This window comes from Astyanax mexicanus, chromosome 16 (assembly GCF_023375975.1).
Source record: "Astyanax mexicanus isolate ESR-SI-001 chromosome 16, AstMex3_surface, whole genome shotgun sequence".
Taxonomy (NCBI): Eukaryota; Metazoa; Chordata; class Actinopteri; order Characiformes; family Acestrorhamphidae; genus Astyanax; species Astyanax mexicanus.
Window position 1 is genome coordinate 21,273,761 of NC_064423.1, and position 17,627 is coordinate 21,291,387.

At 40.0% G+C, this 17,627-nt stretch overlaps 1 protein-coding gene across 3 annotated transcripts in view; it reads right to left on the reverse strand.

Annotated features, from left to right (window-relative positions):
• nek7 (NIMA-related kinase 7) overlaps window positions 1–17,627 on the reverse strand; it is a 104,758-nt gene that overhangs the window by 65,060 nt on the left and 22,071 nt on the right. For all 3 annotated transcript variants that reach the window (XM_022669760.2, XM_022669759.2, XM_022669758.2), the window contains exon 2: window positions 10,551–10,632. In XM_022669760.2, coding sequence (XP_022525481.2) covers window positions 10,551–10,604 — 54 coding nt within the window. In that variant the 5' untranslated portion in view covers window positions 10,605–10,632. The remainder of the gene's footprint in view (window positions 1–10,550; window positions 10,633–17,627) is intronic.

The following is a 17,627-nucleotide window of genomic DNA, read 5'->3' on the forward strand; positions in this document are numbered from 1 at the left end:
AGGAGCAGTAAAGCCACTCCGCTGAAGTACTGCGTTATACAGGAGTTTCAGTCAAGCAGTATTATCATTAGCTGCTAACAGCAAGGATAGCTCTTTCGACGTTCAGAGGTGAGTATATTAGACTGTACTCTGTATGTTTACCATGTTAAAACAAGCTAAGTGGGACAAACCGCTGGCTGATTGCACCCTGGCTTACTGGAACACTCAGGGTTCCTCAGTGTAGTGTTGTCAGGTGGCATTTACTAGCGCTAAGCACTGCTAACCATGGCTAACAGCGGCTAGTGCTGCTGCTAACTGTGCTGTTGAAAACAGTGGAAATCTAAGCTTACTGTAAACAAACAGAATCGCTTTACTCACTCAAATAAACAGTTTTCAGTTCTTTTTTTTATTTTAATTATTTAGGCGACATTAGAATGGGAAACACGGCAACACTCTTGTTCATTACTATTGTTGCTTAAAATAAATGCGCCTTATAATCCAGTGCACCTTATGTATAAAAATAGACCAGAAAATAGGCGTTCATTGACAGTGCCTCTTATGATTCAGTGAGCCATATAGTGCGAAAAATACAGTATATGATGAACACGGAAGGTTTCATAAGGATAAGACGCAAGAAGATGACATTAGCATTAACGGTGTCCAAAAGGTAATGACTCTTGCTCTCCTCTCCTTTTGTCTGCCCAGATGCATCAGGCCAGCATGACATTCTAGCTTCTGAAGGGACTTATGTTGAACCAGTTAGTGATAAAATCGCCCACAGTGCTTTTCATGCAGAATCATGTGGCGCTTTGACACTTGCGCTCTAAAATTAAAAAGCTAAGCAATAGCCAGAATTAGCCCTTCGGAAATAATGTGAAACGGAAGAAAAAAAAAAGAAAAAAAAAGCACACTAAATTGACCTTTAGAGTGTGCGTGTGTGTGCGTGCGGGGTGTGTGCATGTGTGCCTATGTGTGAGATTTTTCTTTCGTGTTTGTTGGGTTGGGGGGAAACTTTCATCCCACAAATGCTCTGCCAACAAAAGGTGACACATAAAAGAACACAACATCTTGTCACAACTGAATACACCACAGCCACAGGATAGCCTTGAAGCCATGAAGATGGAAAGCAAGAGATGTTTAAGAATGGGCCTGTCACAATAACTGTTTATTTGGATGATGCATATTATCTTAGAAATAAAGAGAAATAAATAATATTATTGCTATTCTAAGAGCATTTTACAGCCCTGATATAATATAATCATATACTAATGCAAAAAAATTAGCAAACTTTTAAGAAAATTTGAATATTGAAAAGAAAAGAAAGAAAAAAAAACCTTAAATATCCTAAATTATTAACATATAAATTAATGAAAATAACCGTTTCAAAGTTGAAATATTCACTTTAATCACTTTTTAAAGTGAAATATTCACTTTAATATTCACTTTAACCCTCCTTGCTACATAAACACAGTGGATAATCAGCAAAATGTTTTGTTGACATCAGCGTTTATTGTACAATAAGTCAACATCGTAATTCTTATTTCAGACAAGACAAAACATTTTTCACTCTTTGCATTCAATCTCATTAAAACACTGTGAAACCTATGTGTATCTATGATTATAACAGAAGCACAACTGAAAGGGCTGCTTATCCAGATTATTCTGTTAGCTTTCTAACAGCTACTGTTGTGCATTTGCTCTGCTGTGTTGCTGTGCTAATAAATCCTCACTACGCTGATTGAAAGATGCACTCTTGAGAGGGTTATCTAGTTAGTAGTGTAAACAGTCTATTAAAAATCTATGCTTAAAGTTAGTTCTTTTTCCTCCTTAAGACCCATTAGTCGTACACCTAAAAGATTTAGTTGGGTTTATACCTTATAGTTAAAAAGTCAAAAGTGTAAAAAAAAAAAAAAAAAAAAAAAAAAAAAAAAAAAAAAAAAAACCTGGGGCACAATGTAGGCGCTCACTCTTTCACCGGAATTACACCAAGATGAGTTTTCTTCATCTGAAAATTCCCTTTATTCGCAGCAATGCATTTTAATGCTTAAGGTTTTTATATATTTATATGCCCTGTATTTTACTGATGGATGTATAGGCTGTCTGTTGAATCCATCAAACACAATGGTACATGACTTTGTGAAGCAAAGGGGTTCAGATAAAGCTTAAGAAGCAGCTCAGTGCACTACTGGCTGTGTGCTAGAGGGATAGATGTAGATCAAGGGGCAGCCAATTCAAGCATTTCATTGTTTCCCAACTTGACAGCTTTAAGGAGAGAGGGGGGGGAAAGGTGAGAGCTAAAGAACTGCCCCATCCAATTAACACACTGAGGAAGCTTGTTTTTCCTTCTGACACCACACACTCAGCCTGTATTCCAGGGACACATCTGGTGTGAGAAGAGACATTCTATTGCTATACTATAATTATATTGTAGGCAATTTAGATTTTAAGATTTTCCCCTTCATTTAATCAATTGATTAGTTGACCTGACTGCAAAAATGGTAAAGAATTACGAATGGTTGTGAATTGTATACCAGAGTTAAGCTTTTCTTTACTGTCTAATGATCGTCATTATTGTTAATAATTTTTTTCTGGAGTGGCTATTTAAGGACAGGCTGGAGGAAGGGCTTCACCCAGGGTGGGAGGTCGAGTGACGGAGAAGTGGCAGTGGGAGGAGGAAAGGGTGTGATTGGTGAGGGGGGGGGGGGGTTGTTTAAGAGATTGAGTTGGTTGGTCTGCTGCTCGGTCGGTCAGCAATGGACGGTCCACCGAGCCAAACAGTGAAGGGGTGAGGCATTGCTTTCACTCCCTGCACGGTCGCTTGACAAATGTTAGCATGAGCCTCTAAAGCGGCGTGACAAGCGCATGCTGAGAGCAAAGTCGCGCTAATGTGTTCTGGCATGCGGCTCGCTAATCACACATTTACATATGCAATGACCTACATTTGCATGTCAGCTTGCACACTGTCCGGCCTGATTAACGATGGGCACCTCCCAGCACTGGGGCGGCCGGCGGAGCGGCGGGAGAGGGCCAGAGGGTGGCGGCTTTTTTGGCAGCCGAAGGGACGCGCTGCCAGCCAGGATTAGGCCTGACGCGGCCTGAGCCCCAGACACTTCATTAGAGGTAATCTGTTTAGCAGTGGGCAGTGTATGTAAACTTCACAGGCCATTTGCGGCACCTTTTCGCCCCCTGGCCTCGCCTTCAAAGGGCAGTGGGGCGCACTGACTGACAGGCCGTCTCATTCAAGGCTTTGCGCTGTCACACAATTTAGAGCGTCGAGCTGAGACGGGATGAAGCACAGCAGCCGAGGACCCTGATGACCGCCGGGGTCACTCACCGCAGACGCAACACAATTTGTACAGATCGCAACTTGCGGATGGAGAGGCGGCGCAAAGGGCTTGCTTGCGAGCGGCAGGAGGGGCAAGAAAACAAAAATAACCGGCGGGAGTGGAGACAGGTGGACTGCAGAGGAGGTGATGACCCCACGGAGACACAGCTTCACCACAGATGAGCCGATCTTACTGCCAACTTTTTGATGATACGTTCTAAAGACGCAGGGATAAAGCAGACTCTTGATCGCAACAGACAGTCAAGCAATTGATGCGTCGGCAGATCCTGAAAAAAAATGTCCAGCAAGTCTGCTCCGAAGTCTGGTATCACAAGAAAAACACGCCACCAAAACTCCAGTGAAGCGACCAAGTCAGGCATCTAACGGTTCTAATGTTTCATTCAGAGTTTCTGAGTAACGGCTGCACAATCCTGTTGTTAAGAGGCACAATGAGTCCAAGAGACGCCTGCAAATGCAGGCAAGGCCCTGACAGATGCTGTCTGTAGCTGAATTACATACAGCACGGAGGGGAGGGACTGGTCAGAGGGAGCCGAGCCACAGATGCAACAAGGCATGCAGGGCGATGACTCGAAGGGAAAACACATCATAAGAGGAATGGCAGGGTACGGGGGGTTGGCCACTGGTGACATGGGTGTAAAAAGAGAATCGCAGGCATGCGGCCCAGTGACAGGAACATAGGAGACAGGGGTGGGGGGAGCTGAGGAGAAGAAGAGCGATGGAGGATGGGGCAGTAGCAGCATGGAGGACTAGGTGTGAGATGACAGCACAACACTGCCAGAAGCTGCCAGGGAAAGGACAACACAAGCAGCGAAGAGGTGCGAGATCGGCGAGCCAGGGTTGGTGGCGTTGGTGGGAGGGAGAGAGTTGCAGAGGGGGGGTGTGACAGGGTGCGAGGAGGATGGGTGGGTGGGGTGGCGGGGCAAAAACATGCAGGAGATCCAGTTCCCATCCTTTTCATCAGCCCGCCTCTCCAGGCCTGGCCCATGCAATATTTATGCCTTCTTCACTCCAACAGTGGTTCTGCTTCTCTTCAATCTGTTTCAGTATTTAAAGCCCTCCTTGCTTTACACAGGGATTTTGCTCTGTCAAAAATCCGAAGTGACGATCAAAATTGAAGCTGAAAATCTCACCCTCCTACTCGCTCAGCAAGCAAATGCACCATTAAATATGCAGCTCTTACCAACTCATCCGGTATCTCTAATGCATATGCATCATACCTTCGGGACTCACCAACATGATCTCACCAGCAATACTGAATATCCATGACTGCATATACAATTCAGCTTCTCAGCGCTTTTTTTTTCTCTTAAGGGATAAGAGTTAAGGGGATGCTTGTTGAATGCAATACATCAGACCTATGAAAGTCATCTTCTTGAGTTGTCATTGCCTATTACAACAATGGGCTCAGTCTGGGTATTTTTCTTTCACTAGTTTCCAACTTTGTCAGAACTTGTATAGCTAACACTACAGGACCAACGTTCGCCTCTAAACAACAACAATCATTCAAAATCGAGGTAATGAGTTACAGGTGAAAACGTGGAAGAATATTTACTGTGTATCAGTAGAAAGTTATGATGGTGTTCTGTTTTTGATTTGTGCCTGAGTTAAGCTTCTTGTTGTGTTGTGTTCCATTACAAAAAAAAATAAAGGGAGACCTTTTTTGCCATAAAACACCAGTAAATGAAAGTCAAAGCAGTTGTGGAAAATTCAAAAGCTTTGGAATTATTTGGAAACTGTCAGATTATCAGCATGTTAAACTGGACTACAGTCAATTCAAGTGAGAGCTTGATGTTCCACCCATGTTATGTGACGGCGGAAATGGGTGGAGTAGTCGTCAATTTAGATTACAACCACCGAGATAAACAGATACAAAATGAGTAGCATATTAAACTCATTTAGACATACAGATGTAATGATTGGAAGAAGGGGGATTTGGCTTGAACAAGAGTTATCAACACAACACAAAAAAGATTATAGTGTTGTGAAGCTTCATGTAACTCTAATCCACTGCTTTCTGAAGAAAAGGAACCCAGAGAAACGGCTTAGCTATGAAACGGATGCGTCGGTTGCTTGTGAGGCTCTTACAGGGCCAGCTCTAGGGGGAGCCTGAGGGGGGCATTAAGCTAAAACTGAAGCTCCTTTCAGCTACACAGAGAAATAAAGGCTAATATAAGTCATTTCATGCACTGAACCACACTGATTTAGCAACACTGGGCAAAACAAACCAGCTATCCGGAAGTGTTTTGAGAGGGATGAAAAAAGCTTTTTGATGTGTATTTAGAGAAACTACATTAGGTGCAATCTCATCCAGTCCAGTGTCTACATCTGGACTAAGTGATAAATCAGTTAATTTTTTTGCCAAACTACAGCTTTAAGCCCTAAAGGTTGGCAAATATATCCCTAAACTGGAGACTAATATTAAAACAAAATCTTCTATATCCTTAACTAACTCAACATTCAACTCATTTGTAGATAAATTAAAATAAGCGCCTAGTGGGAAATATTCTTAATTCGGGAAAAGCATGCATAACAAAGTATGCACATAATTTCTGCAGAAAGAGACAAGAAATGAGTAGGAAAATGAGATACAGAATGTTACAGAAAGACAAAGGCAGAGCAAAAGAGGGAGAGAGAGAGAGAAAGAGAGAGAGAGAGAGAGAGAGAGAGAGAGAGAGAGAGAGAGAGAGAGTGCTAGCAGCTGAGCTTCAACACCTCTCCGTCTCTGGGAATGCAGTGGAGAAAACACGATAGCTTTTGTGTGCAGGAAGCAGTGCTTGTGCAGAGAGCGGAATCTCATTATCACTTCTCATCCAGCACACAGGAGGAGCCAGAGAGGAAAGACAGTGTGAGCAGACCACCGCCTGTCTCTCTGCAGGAGGATTGACTGTCGGAGAGGTTCGACGGGGGCAGATGTGGAAGGGGCGACGGGCTCGTGCTGCATGCTGGCAAGCAAGCAAGTTGTGGCTAAGGTTGGTAAAATGGAAATGAAACGAGGAGAAACTGAAAGTTTTTATGAACAACCCACAGAACAACAAAAACACAAAAACAATACAAATAATATATATATAAAATAATATATATACTTAATTCATTTAAACCATTTAAACCCTAAAAGCCTTCACTACTTCACAAGTTCAAATACAAAGTAGCTTAATGTATCATTTGTAACAATTACTGAATCATTTATAGCAGTTACTAAACTATGAACAGTAGATACTGAATCCGTTATAGCAGTAAATGAATCACTTCTATTTGAAACAATATCCACATATATTTTTTGCAACAGATCCTAAAACATTTACAGGAATGACAGTTCCTAACAGAATAACATATAGCAGATTCAGAAACATTTATAATAGATACTGAATCATTTACAGCAGTTACTAAATCATTAATAGTAAGCACATCATCATTTATAATATATAAAGAACATTTCATAGTACATACTGATTCATGTAAAGTAGGCAATCACTTACAGTAGATACTGATAGCATTTAATGAATCATTGAAACGTGTTAAAGTATTATTTGTAATTGACCCTGAATCATTTACAGCATTTAAAGCAGAACTTATAGCATTTATAGCAGATACAGAATCATTTACAACAGATAATGAATCATTTATAGCCGTTACTAAATCATTTAGAGTAAATACAGAATCATGTACAATATACAGCTCCAGTCAAAAGTTTGGACACACCTCCTCTAGTTCAGTGTTTCTTTTATGAATCTTTTTATGATTTCTCACAATGTAAATTTAATATTAAGGATATACTTTTTTATACTTTTGATTCTAAGTAGCCAAATTTAGCTTTGATGACAGATTTCACTCTTGGTATTTTAATCTCAGTGTCTTCATGAGGTAGAGTCACCTGGAATAGTTTTCTCAGCATCTTGAAGGAGTTCCTGGAGGTGCTGAACAATAGTTACTGCTTTTTCTTCAGGCTGTGAAGCTCCAGCTAATTCTAAATCACCTCAAATCACTAATCTCAGTTGATCAGGTTTAGGTCAAGAGATTGTGGAGGACAAAAACGTTTTTTTTGTTTACTATATAATAATTTTTTTCTCCCTTAATTGTTTTAATTTCCTTAATAGTCTACAATGTAGAAATTTAATGAAATGAAGAAAAAGTGTCTCCAAACTTTTGACAGGTACTGTATATAGAATAGCTTCCAATACATACTAATTCAAGGATGGTAGCTACAGAATCATGTACATTTAGTTTCTGAATCATTTATAATAGATATGAAATGGTTTAGACCATATAATGTTTCATTCAAAGCAGTAAATTAATTAAATTTAATCTTTAATTATTTATAATGGATAGCAATGTCCATATACACCTCTGGAAAAAAATAAGAGTGATGAGTTTCTTTGATTTTACTAAATTGAAAATCTCTAGAATATAATCAAGTGGATAGATGATCACAAGCCATCAAACCAAACTGAAATGCTTGAATTTTTGCACCAGGAGTGGCGTAAAGTTATCCAAAATCAGTGTGTAAGACTGGTGGAGAAGAACATGCATGAAAAATGTGATTAAAAACCAGGGTTATTCCACAAAATATTGATTTCTGAACTCTTAAAACTTTTAGGATATTAACTTTTTTTTTTGCATTATCTGAGGTCTATAAGCTCTGCATCTTATCTGCAAATGAATGCTCTAAATTACAATATTTTTATTTGGAATTCAGGAGAAATGTTTGTAGTTTATAGAATATGTTCATTTGTTCATTTTACTCAAACATATACCTATAAATAGCAAAATCTGAGAAACTGATTCAGAAACTGAAGTGGTCTCTTAATTGTTTTCAGAGCTGTATTTAAATACAGAATCTTTCACAGAAGACACTGAATAATTTAGAACAGACACTGAACAACTTATAATAGATAACAAATCAATTACAAAAAAAGTCTTACCATTAAAAACTATGCCTCTGGTTCAAAGCAATAAATTAGCACAAATTATTTTAATTTGCCAAGTCACGTTATTTTTTTTAATGTAATGATAAAAGTTGATTCTGTCTTTGTACTGACACAAGCGTGGCAAAGTTCCATGATAATGCTATTCTAGACTACTACTCCCAATAACAAGTGAACACAGTCCCCTGATAATTAATTAACACTGGGCAAATGATCATTATTCATATGGGGAAATGAATCATGGTGTTTCATGTCATCACTGAGAGGCAACAGCATCAAAACCAAGCCTTCTGAAACATAAGGGTAAAATGCTGCACACAACTGCAAGCAGACTGTGTTTAGCACTGACTAACCTTATGCCAATCTTATTAGTCATTTCCAGTCTCTGCGGCACTTTAGGGGAGCAGCGATTCATTCGCTTAATTGCTGTGACTTACTGCCAATATAAAATCACAGGTCCTTCACTATTCTACAATGCACTCATTTAAATCAGTCTGAACTCTAAATAAACAACACATGAAGAGAGATAAGTATTTTAAAAGAATGCTGTACACAATCACTGAGTGTGTTTATTTAAACTTAATAATAGTTTATTAGACTTCTATTCAAGTATTTAAGTATTTTCAGATTTATTAGATTGAACAATTATTGAGAAATCTGATAAAGAGACAGTTGGAGAGCAGGTTAAGTGCTGCCACTATGGTCATAGGATCACACGTTCGAATCCTGGTCAAGCAGCTTGCCATCAGCTGCCGGAGCCCCGAGAGAGCAAAAATGGTCTTGCTCTCTCTCTGGGTGGGTAGATGGCAATCTTTCCCATCATCACTCCAAAGGGTGACGTCAATCAGTACAAGGCATCTGTGAGCTGATGTATCGGAATCGTGTCGCTGCGCTTTCCTCCGAGCGGGTGTGACAAGCGGATAAATTGGCCTTGCCAAATTGTGGAGAAAAAAAAAAATCTGATCTTATATAGAAAGATGCAAAGTGACATTATCCAGTAAGTGGGGTAAAAATCAATATATTTCCTTTTCACCACAAGGCACGTTATTTCTACACATATGAACTCCAAAAACTGTAGAAAAGCTTCAGACTGAGCTGAGCCTATGGCATGGGCTGTAGCACTGACTGGCTGCAGTGCGAGAAATACTTGCTGCTGATGGGAGAGTCAGGAGAGCATAATTCCTTGATTGAGTATTTGCAGCTATGCTCCAGCTCCTTAACTGCTTAACCCTTCACTCCTGAATCGCATATGCTAAATTAAAGGGTTTTTTCCGATCACGTAGTTTGGCTAAAAACTGGCCTATAGTGATATAAAGCCATCTGTACATTCTCAGCTAGTTGCAAAGCAAAAATCTGATGACTATTTTTTGCACTATAAGTAACACCAGATTATAAGGTGCACAATCAATAAACGTCTATTTTCTGGTCTATTTTCATACATAAGGCATGATATGCAACACTAGTAAGGAACAGGGGTGTTGCCATGTTTTCCTTATCATTTAGTTAAGTTTCACTGCTGGCTGGTGGTGGGGGGTAACTAAGTTAACTAAAGATAAGCTTAATAAACAAAACTGTAATTCTTAATTTAAAAAATATTTTAAAGTCAAACGAGCACTGGAATTTCATCTACACAGATTTCGCTTTATCTGTTTGTTTATTTGGGTGAGTAAAGCACTTCTGTTTATTTGCAGTAAGCATAGGTTTCCAGTTTTCACTAAGGCTGGGTGCAGCAGCATTAGCATTAGGGATAATAAATGCCGACAGTAAAAGACAGCGCTACACTGAGGAACCCTGAGTGCTCCAGTAGGCCAAAGCGATATTAGCTAGTAATTCATTCCACTAAGCTTGTTTTAACATGGTAAACGAGAACGTTACAGTCCGATATACTCATCTCTGAATTGCGGATAAGCTTGTGCTTAGCGCATTTAGCGGCTAATGCTTATACTGCTCCAGCCTTAGTGCTTGAGAAACTTTACTGAAACTCTTGCATAAAGCTTTACTGCTCCTTACAACCTGACTACAACTGACTTGTAAAATTACATGCATAACATACACAGGATTATAAGGTGCACTGATGATTTTTTGGAAAATTAAAGTATTTTGAGAGCGCCTTATAATCTGAAAAATACGATACTCTTGAATTTTCCCATTATCTGATTATCCAATCCCATTTAAATGTGTTAATCATGTAACTGGCTAACTTTGCTGTGCTGTTCTGCAATAATTGGATTAGAAACGGCATGTAAATGTACTCTCACTGTCATCATCTGTGTGTGTGTGTTTGTGTGTATACACACACCAACCTGTGGTTGACGCACTGTAATTGATGGCTGCTGGCCTTGTGGTTGTGCATCCATACTGACAGGAGCTCAGTCCCTTACACCCCTGTCAGAGAAAGAAAACACAGCAATAAATCACATGAACATGTAGCACTTCCCATCATTCCAGCCCTCTCACTCTCATAGAGGTAAAGCCTGCGAATCTGGTAATAGAATTATAGGAGCAAGCGGCACTCTGGCAATCACACACTGCCAAGGAAACGCTGTCTGGCGTCACCTTGTCACAGAACTCTATCCGGCGAGAACACGACACCTACTGTGATAATGAGACCTGTCAAGGAGCCACCAAGCCACAGAGCAGCATGCATTCAATTTTAATCTTAAAACCCAACTGCATAAACCATTATGCAAAATATTCCTATGGACAATCTACACCTCGTATTTGAATGATCAGTATCAGAGTTACTCAAATAGAATTTGAGTTATCTGTGTTTATATGAAATGCTGGTGTTCTAAATGCTAGCACCTTGATTTAATAATGTAATAATAACAACATTCTTTAATTATTTATCATTTAGACCAGTATAGTGATTTTGAATTCTTCTCTTTCTTCTGAATTTCCCAGCTAGCCAAGTCAGAGAACAGGAACAGTCATGCTACAGAACCTTCTAAAGCAGAGAGGATTGTTTAGAGCAGATGTTCTCAAACCTTTTAGACCATGCACCACCAATGACCAAATTAAGGGCATTTTCACACCTGTAGTTATTTTCTTTGGCCCAAATCAGTTTTCTTTCTCTGTTTGAGTTTAGTTTTACACAGACATAAACCTAAACACACCAAAATGTGCACCAATAAACCATGTGAGCACATTGTCTCTTCTGATTGGTCAGAGCTGTCTTACGTTGGAGCAAGAAAGAACATATATGACGAGAAGATTCTGAGTTTCAGCGTGTGCTTTAAGACTGAATGCTGAAACGCTGTGTACTTTTAAACACAGTGTTTTCAACAGGACGTGCAGAGCAGATGTACACACAGTAAATGAGTCACACAGCCACGAGCAGTGAACATAGCACACACCGCATGTGTAAACAGCATGGAGCAGCAGATGCACAGTTTGTTCATAGCTGTGGTAATCAGCATCATCTGGCTAATGTATCAGATTAAACTGCGCCTTATCAGCAGTTTAGCTCAAATAAAAGGAGTATATTTGATAGCTGGGTCGGATCAAGACCGGATCACGTTCTCACCACAAGCAAACCGCTCCAGAGTTCTTTTGGGACCGGAACGAGACCAGCTAGAGCAGATGTTCTTGGTCTGGCCCCAAACAAACTCTGGAGCAGTTAAATTTGTGGTGAGAGTGTGATCCGGTTTCCTTCCGACACAGATATCAAATATACTCCTTGTATCAAATATACTCCTTTTGATACAAACCTGGTTATTGTAATGCGATTACTGTTTTCACACCTGCTCAATCGAATCCCACTAATGGTACAAATTAACCAGTTCTAACTGGACCAAATAGAGCTGGTGTGTAAACACCCTAAAACTTCCAAGGAAGCACCTACAGGAAGAAAGAAGCCATTTTACAGTTAGTAGCTAGTACCAGTGCTAGGAGGTAGAAGGCCTTAGTTAAGAAGGTCCTGAAGTTTTTCCTTTCTACAAAGTAGAAGCACAGTTTATTAACTGTATCAAGTCCTTTGTTGCTCATTCCCAAGGCCTTGTTCAAGAGTCCAATAAGGGCAGCTTAGGGTATCAGTCCCGCAAACCTGTTATTATTTTCAATGACGCAGCACTCTAATCACCAAGCCTTCCTTCTTTCACTGCCCTAAGAAACTGAGCACGTTACAGCAAATCCACAAGAAGAACAACGGTGCCAAGGCTATCGCGAGAAACTGAAAGGATGGGTGATTTCACTGGCAGAATTCCAATGGACAATTACCATGATCAAGTCACAGTCAACAGATTGGCTAAAGGCCATATAAGTGGCTAGTTTTCTGAGCTGTGCAATGAAATTTTTTGCACATTTCTCAAAACCTATTACTTACCTCCCAAAAGCAGGCAAAGCTCCAACAATTCCTGGTAGGAAGTACATAAAACTAAAAACTACTTTCAGCTTAAACCAATCACCTGGGCACACAACATACAAAGTGTAGACAGAAATCTGCACACATCAGCATCCTGAACTCTCACAGGTTTATGTTCAGGCCACACAAATTCAAAGTTGTTCTCTCTATCTTTTTTTAAACAAGAACCTACAGGGGCTTTCCTTTGGGGGTATTATTTTTATCACTGTCTTCTGCACTTTTTTCAAATGTTTTTCAGCTATGGACACAACTGTAACGTGTGACAGCACCCTTGGCTCAACAGCTGAATGTATCAGCTGGTGATTTGAGGGTGACTCTAAAGGATCTACTCACTGAACACAGTGAGCGCACCTTTTCTATGTGGTGAAATGATCTACGAGTGCTAACTGGAGCTCTGCACGCTGTGGCTAAGGAAACTGTGGAGGTGGAGAAACCAGGATCAGAACATACTGGCCTCTTAGTTCCATCATCAGTGTGCAGGTGTCCAACATTGCCGGTTAACCGTTTATTTTTCTTCTATCTTAAAGTAAGGACTAGGCTTCGAATCCAGGATGATGGTGTTTGGCATCAGCAGCCGGGGTCTGAGAGAGCACAATCAAACTAGCGCTCTCTCTCTGGGTGGGTGGATGGCCAGTCTCCTTTCCCCACATCACTCAATCCCATCTCTACTGTGATGGGTTCAACACAGGTGTCTGTTAGCTGACGTATTGTAGCTGGGGGTGCTGCGCTTTCATCAGGGAGTTCTGACAACTCAGTGATCCTACATTTGCGCCAGTTGGAGAAGAGGCAATGGTGGATGAATGCAAGTGTGTAGAAAGAGGCATGTGCTCATCTTTACCCTTGTTGGTGGTATTGCTAATGGTGGATGAGGGGAGGGGTTATGTGAAAGGCACAAAATCAAGACCCTACGCCTATCATTTCCTCCTGCATAAACTACACATGCATTGCCCTTTGCCAAAACCACACAGAGCATTTCCTGAAGTGAGAATGCAAAATCTAGTCGGAAAATCTTGGACAGGGAAACTCCAGGAATACGACTGGAGAGTCAGCCCCTGAATTCATGTGAAAATAGCTCTTATGATAAGCTGATAAGGCTTAACAATCATGCTTCCTCTTTCTCAACTGTACCACCAATTTAGAAATCCACAAGCAAAGATGAATAAGTTAGAGTCCTCATAAGGTTCTAGTTCACTGAAGCCTGGGAGACTTAGTAATATGGAGTTCCTGGGCTCCTAAAAGTCATAACCTTCTAACCAGGATGCAGATCAGAATGCCACTAGAGGCCTACAGAGAAACCCCACTTCTTTCCACGTCCACACAAACCAACACACAACAGGATTTTGGCAGAGTCAGGCTTACGCGAGGGCTGAGTAAACTTTTAGTTCCCAGCGGATCGACAGGAGCTTGTCTCCATCTTCTTCTCGAGAGTAGGAACCGAAAGCCTCTTGTCTGTGCTAGGTAATGGAAAGCCCAACTCTTGTATATCAAGTTTGTACACAGCCTTCATTTTCAAACTGAGAGGTGGAGGTGTTCTGCTGTCAGTGTCACTGCTCTCAACCACTGGAACCTTCAGTTGGCAGTCTAAGCTCAGGAACAGTCAAGCAGTCCATCAGAGTTTCTGCAACAAGTCAAAAACATCCGTGGGAATCTGCTGCACGACCACGACCAAGGCCAACATGGAAGTCATACGTTCGCATATGAACACTGTTAAGCAGCACTTCAAGAGTGCATCTCTATAGGATGCTCAAACACTACAGTTTAGTTAGCAACAAGGGCCCTTCAAAACAGGTTTAAAAAAAAGAAAGAAAGAATCCTTCAGCACTGAGCTATGGAGCAGTAGAACCATGTTCTCTGGGATTATCATGGGTTCTCCATCCAAAACGTTTAGGATAAGGTGGGGATAAGTTGGGGATAAGGTGGGGATAAGGTGGGGATAAGGTGGGGATAAGGTGGGGAGGTAGGTGATCGTCAAACATCCAGACCTGACCAAGTCATATGAACACTGTTAAACAGCTCATTTAATTCCAGGAGAACTTCAAGAGTGCATCTCTATAGGAGGCTCAAACACCACAGTTTAGTTTGCAACAATTAGATTTAAGGTACAGTCGCATAAAAAAGTTTGGGCACCCCTAGTAAAAGGAAATGAGCTGCTGATTGTCTAAGTAAAAAATCTAATACAAAATACTACTTTTTTTTACAAGACTACACTGATCAGCCATGGCATTAAAACCCCATCTGTAATATTGTGTTGACTGCACAGGATGTCTGTAGGTTTTCCAATGTATCTGGTACAAATCTAATGATGTTACAGCAGATCCTATATCTAGAGTGATCATAAATCAGAGCCACCTTGAGCATCAGTGAGCTTTGGGTGCCCATGACCCTGTCATTCACATTTCAAGTGAATTCATTGTTAATTTGTGACTGCAACAGAATAGATACAAACTGAGGACAAAAACTGAATAAAAGAGGGTTAAGAGCTGCTCACTCAGCTTACGCTCAAAGCTTACATATTCACATACTAAATATATCAAAACATTTCATATTCAAATATCTTCTGGCCATTTAAAGGTCACATGAATCCCAAATTCTCTAAAGCAACAGAAAAATCTAGGAACATAAAGCAGAGAGGTATGGCAAAGGCATAGCAAAAGTAATCACTGACCAATTGACTAATCAGAAATACAATCATCAGATTGTATCAATAGTTACAGATTAGTAATCATTAGTTTTTGTACATTGAGTGTTCCCTCCTTCGACACTTTTGATAGGTACTGACCACAGCATACTGGTAAAGGCTATTTAAAAAAAAAAAAGAAAAAGAAAAGAAAGAATCCTTCAGCATTGAGATGTGGAGCAGTAGAACTATGTTCTCTGGGATCATTTTGGGTTCTCCATTCAATACGTTTAGGATAAGCTGGGGATAAGTTGGGGATGAGGTGGGGAGGTAGGTGGTCGTCAAACATCCAGACCTTGTTGCTCCTGTTGTTAAATGTAATTATCACAGCAATGCACCACAATATAATAGAATGTCTTTATTGGATTTCCTCTTGATTTTGTACACCTACTATAAGTCATATAGTATAGAAAGAAAAAATAAAGCATTTAGTTTGTAGGCAGAAGGACAAAAATCATAAAACAAGAGTACGAAGCCTTAATGACTTAAAACCTTTTTCAAGTTTTCATTATTCTCATGAAAAGAAATGGTAAAATGCAGCTTTAACACTACATAATTATTCAACGAGGTAGCACATTTCTCATTATGAGAAATACTTTACTTTTCCTTTCACTGAGCTAACATCCTGAGATAGCAAGTGAAAAGCGGCAAAGTTATATGAGAACTCATAATTAATATCAGAATTTTTAGCCTGTTGTAAGAGTACAGTACAATGCTGCGCTACGATGCCACCACAATAAAGACTGTCACACTGAATATACTTAGGAATCTCTTCAGGATATAAATGAATAGAAGCAAACAGATATGAACATAAGTTTGAGAGGGTTAGGAAAAGAGAATAAATTAGCTCCAACTGGTGACAGAGCGCAGATACAAAAGACAGCAGCGCGCTCTTAAGCTGCTGGAGATAGGCCTATACATGGCAGCCATCAAAAATTTTAATGATTTGTCGGTTGTCACACGACGACTCTGCACCGCACAGGGAAGCTCAGTGTCCCACCGTAGTGAAGGGAAATGAAGAGAAAGAAATCCCCCCTTTTCATAAAAAGGCCATTTACATGTCGCTCACCTCAGAGAGCATCCGCCTCCGCCATGCCGTCAGGAGTGTGGCGAGCGCGGAGCTGGAGCCAATTAAAATGCTTCATGCAGGAGAACGGAGGGATACAGCCCAAGTTGTCACCATAGCAAAATAAAACCAGCCTGATTTTCCTGAAGGTTAATAATGCTAATTAAGCACAGAACCCAGGCCTGGGGTTTGAGTGGCAGGAGCTTAAGGAGGATCGGGTTTCTTCACCATTGTTTATCACTGTTTGTTATTTCCTGTGTCCTTTCTATTGTTTCTGGCCATTAAGTTTCTATAAATTGGACAGTAGCATTTGGCCAAGACTGATTACTAGTGGTATTTGCTTGTTTGTAAGTACCACCTACATCTTACCAATGGTTTGATCAGTATACTGAAACTGACGCCACGATAATTTAAGCCAATTACTGAAAAGGTGCATTTTGACATTTCTTGACAGAGAATCAGAGAATGTTTTGTGAACGTTCCAAGAGAAGACATATTTTAGAAAATTTACTTAATTACAAGTGTCTGATAGGGCTTTATTCATTCCAATCTTACAGTATTTTTGGATTCTGACATACTTGTGATGATCAAGATAATGTTGCAGCTATGGAGCACAGTTTCACTGCTCTGATCAGTTTAAACAATTTCCACTGTCAATGTTTTCTCATTTCTAATTGGAAAATATGATACATTTGGTCAGTGAGTGCACACAGAGTCACTTATTAAGCCAGCAACTGTAGAAAAACAAGACTGTCAGTAATCGGATTGATTTGTTTACACAAACTTTGGTTCTTGCAAACTTGGACCTAACTTTACAGGCAAATACAGATCTATATCTCTCACGGGTTGTTTTGTTTTTGTTTTTGCTATTTGTGAGAAAGCATCTGGCCTATCTGGTTATGAATTCACAATAAGCATATACATGTGTGCAATAAAATCTGATTACTGAACTGGAATGCACTCACTGGATAAGTTTACCTTAATCTCAAGATAATCAGATTTCTGCAGTTATCTGATAATTAAAATGGTCATGTAAAAAGAATACTATTCAGCAACAAAGAAAATGCATATTTTATAAACTATAAGGTACACCGTGTTATAAGACACACTACCAATAAACGCCTATTTTCTGGTATATTTTTGTACATATTAAGGTGCATTTTAATCAAAAATAGTAAGGAACAAGGGTTTCGCCATGTTTCCCCTTTTAATTCAACAGGGGCGCCCAAGTAAACAAAACTGTTATTCTTACAAACAAAGTTTCTGTCAAAGTC